Here is a 12,500-nt window from a genome sequence, read left to right as displayed (position 1 = left end):
CCTGGTGGGCGTGCCCCACTCCCTAAAAAGCAGCTCCTCAAGGCCGAATACTCCAAAGCAAGACTCCCCCAGCAGCCTCGACACAACAGCCGCGGCAGCACAGCAGGACGGCCATGCTAAGAAACCCGACTCCAGGCAGCCTCCAGTGCAGGAGATACAACCGAGTCGCTCCCTGCTGGCGAGCATGGCAGAGCACAATTTCCAAAATGCTCGAAACCAAACTCCAAGTTTGATCCAGCCTACAGGAGAAGCCCCCAAGGAAGCTAACTCACAAGATGATCAAGTAGCATCCAAAAGTCATCCACAAGATATCAAACCAAAGCCTGATGAGGATGGAGCCAATCAGAGCACAGAACAAGTTGCTGAGAAATCAGGCAGCCAACCGGGAGGCGGCAAAGAGTCCCCGACGGACCAATCAATAACTGAGAACGGTGTCGCGAGCAGCACGACGAGCGTGAAGGATAGTGGCGGGAAGGTCCCAGAGCTCGCCAGTGGTCCCTCACGTGTGGCGCCGAGCGGAGGCAGCGAGAACAATGCTGCTGGAAGCACTGGCGAGGCTTCGCCCATAACACAAGGCGATGCGGCAGTAAGCGGCAGCGTTACGCAAGTTATTCCACAGGAGCCACTGAAACCCTTTCCCTACAGTGACCATGTCGCAGCCCCGACCCATGGCATCCATGACGGAGGCTTCCCACGTGCTCCTGAACCCCCGGCATCCTACGCACCCCGCCTGCGGGGTGATGTTCTCGTGAAGGCTTTGGAAGAGTCAGCGAGGACCAACGCAGGTGGCAGACTACACTTACCCCCACACACGGGCCAAAGCGCCATGCCCTACCATATGTCCCCACGAGGCACCTCCATGTCGGCCGTGGAGGTCCCAGAACCCACTCTGGCCACCGTGTCGCTTGCCGTGTCCAAGGGCGCCAATGAGGTGGGTCGCCCAGCGCCCTTGCGTAACCAGGGCGGCGGTGGTGGCCTCTTTAATCGCCTCACCTCAAATTCTTCCTCCACCAGTCTGTGGCACAAAATTACTCCGCTGGCCGTGAGACCTTCCAACGACTACTACCGCGAGCCCCGGGAGTACGAGGACTACCTGCCGCGGGAACCGCCCAGGCCCGTCCTGCAGCGCCGTAACTCCCTCGGGAGGATCAACGCACGTGACTACGCTGACGATGACTACTACTACGACGACGACTACAACGAATCCTCGCGTCACACAAAGGAGAAAGAGAGTCGCGGGGCGCAGACAGTACGTGTGAAAAACCAGCAGCCAAGACACGGGATTCTCAAAAAGACGGAGACTCGGCAGGTTCGGAAGGAGGAGCCGCGCAACACCATCCTCGAGAAGCTGGAGGAGTATCGGAACAGCCCGCCCATCATCATCGCCAGTGGCATCGTGCCCAAGAACCTGGAAAGTCTTACCTCGGAGTACCAGGCGACGCGCGGCAAGGGAGGGGGAGGCAACGACTCCCAGCGGAATGGAACCAAAAACCACAAGGAGAAGGAGCACTTTCAAGACCGAAACGGAGAAACAGGAGTTACGGCCCCCCTGCTGGCGACATCGGGGCACAAACAGACCATCGGGGACGTTTTCGACCGTCTACATAACAACCGGAGGCTGGAACACGCGGCGCTCGTCTCCAGGAAGCCAGAACTTAAACAGAAACCGAAGCCGATCCCCGCGAAAAGCAAGGAGAAAGACGCGGGTGTTACCAACGTCACCCCCCGAGGAACCGTCACAGAGCCCCAGCGACACCACCTGCAGAACGGAGGGAAGGACGTCTATACACGACTCTACCAGAACGCAGCGCCCCCTCGAAAACGGAGAGACGAGGTGAGTGAACCATGCCCGACCCCTGCAGCAGAAGTGATGACCCAGCTTTATCCTTACCCCTCCCCTAGATCATCCCTCACCCTCGTGCCTCCAAACACCTCCTTAGCCACACACCCTCCCTCGCAGGGCCGCCCGTCACCTCCATAACCCCTTCCGCCCCTCACACACGTGGCCCCGGCGCGAGGCTCCACCTTAAGTAGTCAATGATGATAAAACGTCTTATAATGATGATGATATAATACTGATGAAAATACAATAATAATAACTATAATAATAATAATAATAATAATAATAATAATAATAATAATAATAATAATAATAATAATAATAATAATAATAATAATAATAATAATAATAATAATAATAATAATAATAATAATAATAATAATAATAATAATGATAATAATAATAATAATTAAAACGACAATAATATTAGTGGATAATTTGTGAATAATAATTATATAAAAGGCATAGGCAAAGAACGAGAGAGAAACTGAGTGTGTGTGTGTGTGTGTGTGTGTGTGTGTGTGTGTGTGTGTGTGTGTGTGTGTGTGTGTGTGTGTGTTGCATTACAATTAATCACATTGAAATACAAATCAAACACACCCACTTCCTCTCCTCCTCCTCCTCCTCCCTCTCCTCACTACCGACTCCTATACTCCATTACAAAGCGTAATAAACGTTATAAACACGCTTTAAATCCCTGAACCTCCCCCTACCACCAATCCCCCCCCACCCCCACACACGGGGAGCAGGAAACAGGGCAAAGCAGGGTAAGGGTGGCCGCAGCGCCGTCCCTCCGCCCCACCCCGCCTCCGCGTCGCCGTAAACAGACATAAACACACCACGCATCACCACGGCGAGGGAGATGCGCCGCCTAAATTGTAACTGCAGGACGCTTATTATTAACAGCGGTGACGTGAGGCGAGGCAGGGGCGGGGAATATGATGTGTGTGTGTGTGTGTGTGTGTGTGTGTGTGTGTGTGTGTGTGTGTGTGTGTGTGTGTGTGTAGTTCCAGCACTAATAATGGTTAATGCAGTAGCAATATCAACAGTACCAGTAGTCGTAGGAGCACCAAAAAACACTAATTGCCTATTGACGCTCACGAACCTTGAGGGAAAGAAAAAATAAATACGGTACCCACGAAGAAAAAAACAAGCCCTTCATTATTTACTGCTTATGTAAGTGCTGTATTTTTTGGGGTCGCATATATATAATGTCATTTATTTCCCCTACATATTTTACATACAGTAGAAGTAACAGTATTAATAATAGTAATAGACATTGAGGTAGTAGTAATAGTAGTAGTAGTAGTAGTAGTAGTAGTAGTAGTAGTAGTAGTAGTAGTAGTAGTAGTAGTTGTTGTTGTTAGTGTTGTTGTTGCTGTTGTTGTTGTTGTTGTTGTTGTTGTTGTTGTTGTTGTTGTTGTTGTTAATGTTGTTGTTGTTGTTGTTATTGTTGTTGTAAGAGGTTGCAGAGGTAGTAGTAGTATAGTAGTAGCAGTAGTAGTAGTAGTAGTAGTAGTAGTAGTAGTAACAACAGTAGTAGTAGTATCCAATGTTATGTTTGTGCCCATTCTCCTATATCGTTTTCTTCTCATTTTAATAACTTGTACTCGATGCTTCACTGCCGTGCTGCATGTCATACCATTATAGATTTGTGAGATGCACTTGTGGTAAATTACTAGCTATCATTAATCACCAACCTATTATTTTTTACTCCCCTAGACTTTCTTTAACTAAGTCTCGCCAGTTCCCTCTTTCTCAAATTCTTTAGATCTACTTCTTTATTCTCTGCCTATCTTCACGGCCATTCTCCCCCGCGTCCATATCTTACCATCTATTCCCATTTTTATGCCTCTCAATACTGCCTATTTCTCCCTCGTCTCCATAAACACACACCGTTCTACCGATATAATGATTTCTTTGCTGTGTTTTTCCCTTCATCCCAATATGCGCAGTATGATTATCAACTAAATCATTGAACTTTCCTATACTTCATCCCTATACCTAGTACGGAGAGGAGGCACTGACCTTCCTGATCCTTCTCCGTGGTCCGAAGGGAGGCACGCACGCTGACTAACTGTTTACATTCTTTTTCCTTCCTCCTCCTCCTGCCAGTACGGGGAAACGACACGTCTACTGGATAACGCTGCCAACACCGCCGCCCCCGCTGTCGCGTTTCGTCACGAGGGCCAAAAGACTTCCCCGCGGGCCTCCAAGGATGTACAGAAGCTACAGACCCGCGCCGATCACGTCATTAATATGCCCATGTGAGTATTGGCTGCCCTACTCCACCACCTTCAGTACCACCCCATCCCTACCACCTTAATGTTGGGTCCTCATTAATCCATTTCTCTTATCCGTCAGGTTCACTGTATATACCACAAACAACCTCCATCATTATAGTTCCGTTATTAAAGTTTTTGTTTCGTGCACTCATTGTCTACTCAGGAGTACACCAAAGATAGTCTCCAAGGTAAACACTCATGATATTTTTTGCGTCATTGTCTTCACCTTCATTACCTCCTAATTGGTCACGTTTCACGGTGAGTCAGGCATCCAGTAGCCTTTGTTATAATTTTATGTTAGTGTTCATGTGTCTCAGTGTAGTCAGCTACCCGGATATGGTTGGCCAGTCAGTATTTCTTCCTCTTATAGTCACTCTTCTGGTATTCACGGGACGGCACGGCGCTGTATATAGTCTGTATCGCTACCAAGTCACAGTCGTGTTCGTGTATTACTATATAGGTCGTTTTATATTCATCACTAATATTTCAACACCCAGACTCTTGTATTACATTCGTCTTGTTCTTTATTACGCGATCACGATTATCATTATATCACTGTTAATTCAAAGTCTGCCGAATGCTCACTCATCCTTACCATCATCAACATCATCATCATTGGTATTTATCTTCTTGTCAAGCGTCAGAAGGCAGTAAACGGCGTGGGTGTGAACTGTTGATGAAGGGTTTTTACGAGTGTGTGTAATCACGGAAAACTACACGGAAAAGTTATGTTGGTTGTTACTCGCCGTCATCACCATCATCACTGTCCTCCTCCTCCTCCTCCTCCTCCTGCTCCTGCTCCTCCTCTTCCTACTCCTCCTCCTCTCCTTCCTTCTCCTTCTCCTTCTCTTCATCATCATCATCATCATCATTATCGATACGTAATCAGCCGTTTAAGGTATTGTTTATAAGTCTATTGTTTACATCTGAATAAAACAACAATTATGTGTATGTGTGTGTGTATGTGTGTGTGTGTGTGTGTGTGTGTGTGTGTGTGTGTGTGTGTGTGTGTGTGTCAGGTCCACGTCCTTTAATTGCATCGCTGGCAGGTTCTGCGGCGGCGAGGAGAGGCACAAGAACGTTCACGGGGGGGAGGAAAGAAGTAGGGATGGGAGGGAGGAATTTTAGGAGGGAGGGAGGAAGTTGGGAGGAGGAAGGGGGTAAGTTGGGGCGGGAGAAAGGAAGTTAGGGAGGGAGGGAGGAAGTTGGGGAGGGAGAGAGGAAGTTGTTGAGGGAGGAAGGAAATTGAGGAGGGTGGGAGGAATTTGAGGAGGGAGGGAAGAGGTTGGGGAGGAAGGAAGGAAGTTTGGGAGGGTGGAAGGAAGTTGAGGAGGGAAGGAGGAAAGGAGTGAGACGGTAAATGGCAGGCGAGTGGCTATCAAGTGGAGAGGGTGGGTGGTTGGTTGAGTCGGTTGGTTTGATGGCGGGAAATGGTGGGCGGGGGTGGTTGGTGGGTGACAGCTGTAGTGGGTGATGGGAAATGTGGGTGTGGAAGGCGTGTGAATGGTGAGTGAGGGGAATGTGTGTGAAGAGGGGCGGATGAATGGTTGGTTGATGATCGGAGTGGGTAACTGAGGTCTGGTTGTGAGGTCAGGTGGTTGGATGAGTCGGAAGGGGACTGGTATAGAAGCGTTCTCTCTCGGAAGACTCAGAGACGGGGGTTTCCTGGTATGACAAACATTAAAGGCGGGAAGGATACGTGTTGTTCGTGTTCTGTTCAAGGGGGATACGTGTTCTGTTCAAGGAGATGCTGCTGTCAATTTTCTTTTTGTGTATTTATCTTTGTTAGATTGTACTGACAATGGCAACTTGGAGGTATAAGGGTAGTCTGCTATATATTAGTAATTAAAAAGAACTGCGTGGTCAAACGATTGAATGGGAGGAATACGAAATGGGTAATACACTAAAGAGGCCGAGTCTGTCCTGCTCTGATAACGGTGATGGTAAATGGGAAAGATATGAGGGCGATTTACCGAAGGGATCAGTTGTTTGCTCATGGTGATGGCGTATGGGGGAGACGTGAGGGTGACCTGGTGGGAGTGGGTTAGTTTTCTATTTGGTGGTGGTGGTGTGGTGCTGCGAGGGGGGTGGGAGAGGGGGAGATGTGAGGGTGGTCTGCTGTGGGTGGGTTAGTTCTATATTGCTGGTTGGTGGTGTGGTGGTGCCGTGGTGAGGGGGGAGAGGGAGGGGGACACGTGAGGGTGATCTGGTGTGAGTGGGTTGGTCTTTTACTGGCGATGGTGGTGCTGAGGGGGGAGGGTATGAGAGGCACTTACTTCTATGAGAATATGCTAAAGAGGCGGCATTGTCCTCACTCTAAAGCCGCCCTGCTGCTATGGAGGCTCTGGCGGTGGGGCTCGGCTGTACCCAAGAAACACGGGGAAAGAAATACGTGTTTGTTCGGGCCTACGTCAAGTGCTCGGGAACACACAAAGGAATGACTACTTCTTTATACTCTTCCTCCTTCCTCATACTTAACTTTTCAAGACGAGAGTAACAAGACAGTTCTATGACCACTAGGCTATATATAATAATCTTTCTTTGTTTGTGCCTCCTGTTTTCTTTGTGGGAGCAGCTTGTTGTGATCTTTTTTGTTAGGTCTTGGTCTGTCCCGTATAAAAAAAAGTTATGTGTAGTAATGAATGGATAATATGGAGGACAGGGGGGGTAGGGGGAAGCAGGTGTCCAAGTCCTGTCAGCCTGTGAATGTTAAAGGAATAATCGGTGTTGAGTCCATGTAAGTAAGGTTGTGCTGGTAATGCCTGGTGTTGCGTGGACATGAACACACACACACACACACACACACACACACGGAGCACTACAAGAAGAGGTCATTGAACGCATCACGGGCTTCCTCACGCTAACCAACACGGAAACTAACGGCAACTTAACACCTACACACACACACACACACACACACACACAAACACACACATTTTTTCCGTCTGTTTGTATTTCTCTGCCTGGTCTTCTACTTGTGTGCACATAATTATTATATTCTCTCTCTCTCTCTCTCTCTCTCTCTCTCTCTCTCTCTCGTAACACATTTCACACGCTGAACAGTTTGGCGCAGCGCTGTTTCACGCCACCCTCGTCCATCGCACGCTGCCCCGGTGGTGGTGGGTGGTGGTGGTGGTGGAGGTGGTGGTGGGCTGATAGAGGAGAACGACTACAGGGCCGGAGAAAGCGCTCGATATCAAAGGTAGAAGTGATTTAGTGGGACAGCAAGCGGGAACGTGAGCTGTGCAAGGGAAGGGAAGGAAGGGAGACAGTGAAGGGAAGATCATCGGCGAGAAAGGAACAGAAAGGAGTAGAATTGAGGAAGAGAAAGCAACACTGTATGTAAAGGGGATGAGAAGGGTTACTGAGAGAAGGAAACAGAGACTAAGGGGTGAATATTGAAGATAAGGGCAAGAAGTTAAACGATGAAGACAAAGTTAGGGGAGAGACGATTAGGGGAAGAAAGGATCGGGAAGGAAGCGTAAGAGGGATGATAAGGGTTACTGAGAGAAGGAAACAGAGACTAAGGGGTGAATATTGAAGATAAGAGCAAGAAGTTAAACGATGAAGACAAAGTTAGGGGAGAGACGATTAGGGGAAGAAAGGATCGGGAAGGAAGCGTAAAGGGGATGAAAAGGGCTTAGTGAGAGAAGGAAGCAGGGAATAAGGGGTGAATATTGGGGATAACAGGCAGGAGTCAAACATTATATGAAGACAGAGTTAGGGGAGAGACGATTAGGGGAAGAAAGACAAGGAGTGGGGAGGTAACGAGGAAGAGAGGTAAGAAGAAGCGGTGAGTCAAAGAGGGCGAGTAACATTATATGACGACAGAGTGATGATGGTTCAGGGGAGAAAGACTTGTGGGAAGGGGACGAGAAGGAGAGAAAGGAAGGGAAGGTGATGAGTTAGACAGCAACATTATATGACGGCAAAGACACGATATTACGGTTAGGGGAAGGAAAAAGAGGAGGAGGAAGGGGGCAGAAGAGAGAGGAAGGAAGGGGCGGTGATGAGATAGAGAGTAACATTATATGACGACAAACGGAAGGGTGTTGCGGGGGGTTGTATATTTAGGACAAAGAGTAAGCGTGTTTGTTTAATGGCGCTGGGACTAATAATGATAATGATTACAACACCAGCTCGTCCTTTGTGCTCTTTTTTTTGTAGCATACCGCATTACGAAACAATTACGTCTTCCCAAGCACACACACACACACACACACACACACACACACACACACACACGAGTAGCGGGCTTGTTTTATTATTATTGTTTCCTTTTTTTGTGCCCTTGAGCTGTCTCCTTTGTTGTAAAAAAAATAAATAATAAATAAACACAAACACACGCATCTAAATTCAACAGGACGGGAATGAAGAGGGAGCAGGGTGGAAGGAAAACTGGAAACAGGAATAACAGGAAAGAACAGGGGCTGGCATGGCGATGGGAAGGAAGTGGGACGAGACAACAGGGTAATGAAGGGAGACGTGTCTACATACATGACCCAAGGGTACACTATGCTAGTACACGTAAGGCTGCCGCTCGGTCGTTCAAGCCTGGCGCGTGGAGACATTTGTTAGGAGCCAGCGTTATCAGTGTGATGGGGCCGTAACAGTATCGCGTCACACTGTTTACACGGTTCCCAGAACAGATGGTTAACTTCCCTGTAATACTGTTAAGCCGGGCTGAGTGGTTAGCGTGCGGGCCCTGCATTCACCACCCCATGGACAACGTCGGTTCGAATCCGCCCGCTACCACTTGGGATTTTTTCAGTCACCGCCGAGTGGCCTAAGACTACCCACGTGCTGTCCTGAAGACAACCCATCAACCCGGACTTTAGAAGAAACCGTCCAAGTGAATCAAGAATGAGTTCCGGGGGGCAGCATGAGCCAAGCATAAATGGCGCCACTATAAAAAAAATTGCCTGAGCCATGACGGGCTTCGGCCGACCACCAGGCCCCTGGAGAAAACCCACCGGCGCTACAGGCGAAGACGTAAGAAAAAATACAATAACTGACACGACCATCCTCGTAATTCACCAGTCCATCCTTCCTACTTAAACATTTACTTCAACAACACTATTGCATGTCTATGCATAATTTCTTTCCGTGCTTTACCTCTCTGCAACAAACTGTCTCCTGTTATTGTCCCTACACAAAACATCCTGACTCACGCCCGACACTCCATTCCCCTCGTCGCAGCAACAATTTAACTTTCCCTTCATTTTACTGCATTAAGCACGCTTGCGTTGCCTTCCACCGACGCGTCGTAGCTTAGTCTCAGGTTATCTTGTCACATTATGTGCACGAAACATTATCTTTGCAACTCTAACTGACGCTCCTCCTTAAGCATTACATGAAGGAATACGAAACAAAACAGACGCTTTCAACAAATCTTTCCCGAGCAGCTTCATTCTTCCAGTGCCAGCTGTGCTAACTTATTTATCTACTTCGTTTCCCATCATGAAGATAAACTCACGCCGCACAGAATCAGTTTTACAAAAAAAATATGACATACACGTCCATAAAACGTACATTTTACGTAAGGCTTTCAAGTTCCCCGAAAGTTAGAGGCCTTCAAGTTGCTGTTTAGCTATAGACTACCACGCAGCCTGCAGCAGCACCCGCCAGCCCCCGCCAGCACCGGCAGGATGTAAGAGGACCCTTCCCGCTGCCTCCCTTGTGGTGGTGGTGGTATTGCGTGTGTGTGTCCCGGTTAAGGCTGAGTCACGTCTCCACGAGGGAGGACACCCGTGGGCAGTGTGTGTGTGTGTGTGTGTGTGTGTGTGTGTGTGTGTGTGTGTGTGTGTGTGTGTGCAACAAGAGATAACAGCAGCTCCCCCTGGTCCCATATCCCCGACACACGAGGTGAAAATGACAGAACAAAACAATGAATAATTATCGCGCGGCCCTCAGACACAAAGAGAAACCGTCGTCCCTGCAGGTAAACAATTAAACCTTTCGCACAGCTAATAATAGGAGCATACATTACACGTGATAATTAAATAACTGGAGCAACGACTTGTTTATGGCGCAGATGTGACGAAGGTATGTAGAGCAAAAAATAGGTCGTGTACTTGAAACTTAAAAAAGGAGGTATACGAGGGAGTTAAAACGGAAAGGAGGAGAGGAAGGAAAGGGAGGAGGAGTGGGGAGGAGGAGGAGGAGTAGTGCGAGGGAGAGGCGTACGTGAGGCCGCCAAACACGCTGCTTCAACGAGAAAACTTTGATAAAAAAATGTTCTCGCTGGTAATATAGCGACGCCGCGGGAGGGAAGCGAGGGCGGGTGTGTGGGCGCCGTCGGGGTGGTCCTGTAAAGTGGGTGAAGGTTTTTGTTGGCACAGCAGGACGGGATGGGCCAGGACGCGAAAAACAAAGCTACCTCGACACCACGCACACACCTCCGCTCCCGAATGCTCTCTTGGCCACACGAAGATACCCCCGCAACCTACCTCTGCACACTTGCACCATAATACTGTCTTGGGCCACACGACGATACCCCAGCAAGCTACCCTAATACTACCTTGACCTACACGACAATACCACCTCTATACATCTGCTCTCTGTACTATCTTACGCTACACGACGATACCCCCGCCACCACCTCTACACATCTGCTCTCTGTACTGTCTTACGCTACACGACTATACCCCCGCCACCACCTCTACACATCTGCTCTCTGTACTGTCTTACGCTACACGACTACACCCCCGCCACCACCTCTACACCACACCTCTCTAATACAGTCTTGGGCTACACGGCTACACCCCCGCCGCCCTCCCTTCTCCCTACTATAACACCTTGTCTGCCCTGTCATTATTCCTCCCCGATGTTTAGCGCCTCCGTGGTGTGGCGGTTAGGCTACCTTCCCATAAACTAGCGGGTCAGGGTTCAGATCCACGAGGTCAGGTCTGTCGGTCCGTGGCATGGAGAAAATACTGAGCGTCGAGGGGGTGGACAGGTGAGTCACTCCCCGAACGTGTTTTCACCGTGATTAGAAAAGAAGAGAAAAAACGCTGAAGAAAACAAGTCGATGTAGCGCACGTGGAAGATGATCGTTCGTAGGGTGATACAGGTGTGGTGGTGGTGTTGGCGGTGTTGTTGTTGGTGGTGGTAATGGTGGTGGTGGTGGTGGTGGTGGTGGTGGTGTTGATGATGATGATGGCGGTGGTGGTGTCCGTGGATGAGAGAATGGGAGAATCAAAAACCAGGACAGGATAGGAAAAGAGGAAGGATGAGAAAATAGGAAAAAAAAGAAACAGGGCAGGACAGAAAGAGAGTCAGGCTGGAAACACAGGAAATAAAAGTAACAGGACATGACAGGAAAAAAGCAAGGATGGGAAAATAGGAAAGAAAGAAACAGGACATGATAGGAAAATTGCAAGGCTGAAAAGACAGGAAAAATAAAGAACAGGACATGAGAGGAAGAGGGTAAGGATGGGAAAATAGCTGCTGCTGTTGTTGTTGTTGTTGTTGTTGCTGGTGGTGGTGGTGGTGGTGGTGGACACAGAGATATGCTTACGTCATGACCGTCACTAGGGAAGGGGGAGGAAGAGAGGGGCGGGGCGAGGCAGGTGAACGCCACACACCTGGGCCGCGTGAGGTCAGAGTAACCGCGCAAATTATGTAATCTGTCGTAACTAGTAGGGTGGGGGTCACATTTTTTCTAGACTCTTTTTCATCAGGGCGAAGGAGACCCGCCGGTGCGTGAGGTCTGGCGTGCTCGGCGGCTCAAGAGGGAGGGAGTGACCCGTGGTGTTTGCTGGGGGGTTCATGCCGAGGCCGAAGCTCCATTTACAAAGTATGCCGCAAGTGCTTTTTGTTTGAGCACAGCGCCCTCTTAACAGTAACCCACTTCCAGCAGCATTGCATTGTTCCAAATACGATAGTGACACCTATACTATGTCTCTAAGAACCACCCATCGATGACAACTTAAGATACAAAAGGAAACCACAAAGGATACCGAATTAAAATACATTGATTGTGGATTTCCTACCAGAAGACATCACCAAGCTACAGGAATGGATCAAAAACTGGCTGCTACAATTGAATGAAGAAAAATGTAAAGTCCTGCACCTTGGGAGGGGATATCCAGCACACTAATACCACAAGGGAAACACTCCACTATCCACCACAGAGACAGAGAAAGACCTGGGAGAATATGTTATCAGGCTACAGGTGAAAGCCAAATTCGTTACAATCGCAGCGGACGGGTTTAAAAGCGTTGAAAATTTAAAAGGGTAAATCTAAAGCGTCCCAAAAGCTAAAACAACAGTGAAAATTTAACTAAAAGAACTCGCAAATAAATAAATCACCAAAACTTACACAACGCCAGAGAATACAGCGGCTCACCAGGTCGCGGAAAAGGGAAAGGAAA

The 12,500-nt window shown here is 48.6% G+C and overlaps 1 protein-coding gene across 4 annotated transcripts in view; it reads left to right on the top strand.

Moving 5' to 3' along the window:
• LOC127007453 (proteoglycan 4-like) overlaps positions 1-12,500 on the top strand; it is a 101,735-nt gene that overhangs the window by 48,062 nt on the left and 41,173 nt on the right. For all 4 annotated transcript variants that reach the window (XM_050878497.1, XM_050878498.1, XM_050878496.1 and 1 more), the window contains exons 3-4: positions 1-1,834; positions 3,956-4,107. The exon at positions 1-1,834 is cut by the window's left edge and continues 1,398 nt beyond it. In XM_050878497.1, coding sequence (XP_050734454.1) covers positions 1-1,834; positions 3,956-4,107 — 1,986 coding nt within the window. The remainder of the gene's footprint in view (positions 1,835-3,955; positions 4,108-12,500) is intronic.

Source organism: Eriocheir sinensis, chromosome 35 (genome assembly GCF_024679095.1).
Source record: "Eriocheir sinensis breed Jianghai 21 chromosome 35, ASM2467909v1, whole genome shotgun sequence".
Lineage (NCBI taxonomy): Eukaryota > Metazoa > Arthropoda > Malacostraca > Decapoda > Varunidae > Eriocheir > Eriocheir sinensis.
The sequence above is the reverse complement of the archived record's forward strand: the minus strand, read 5'-3'. Positions and strand labels throughout refer to the sequence as shown.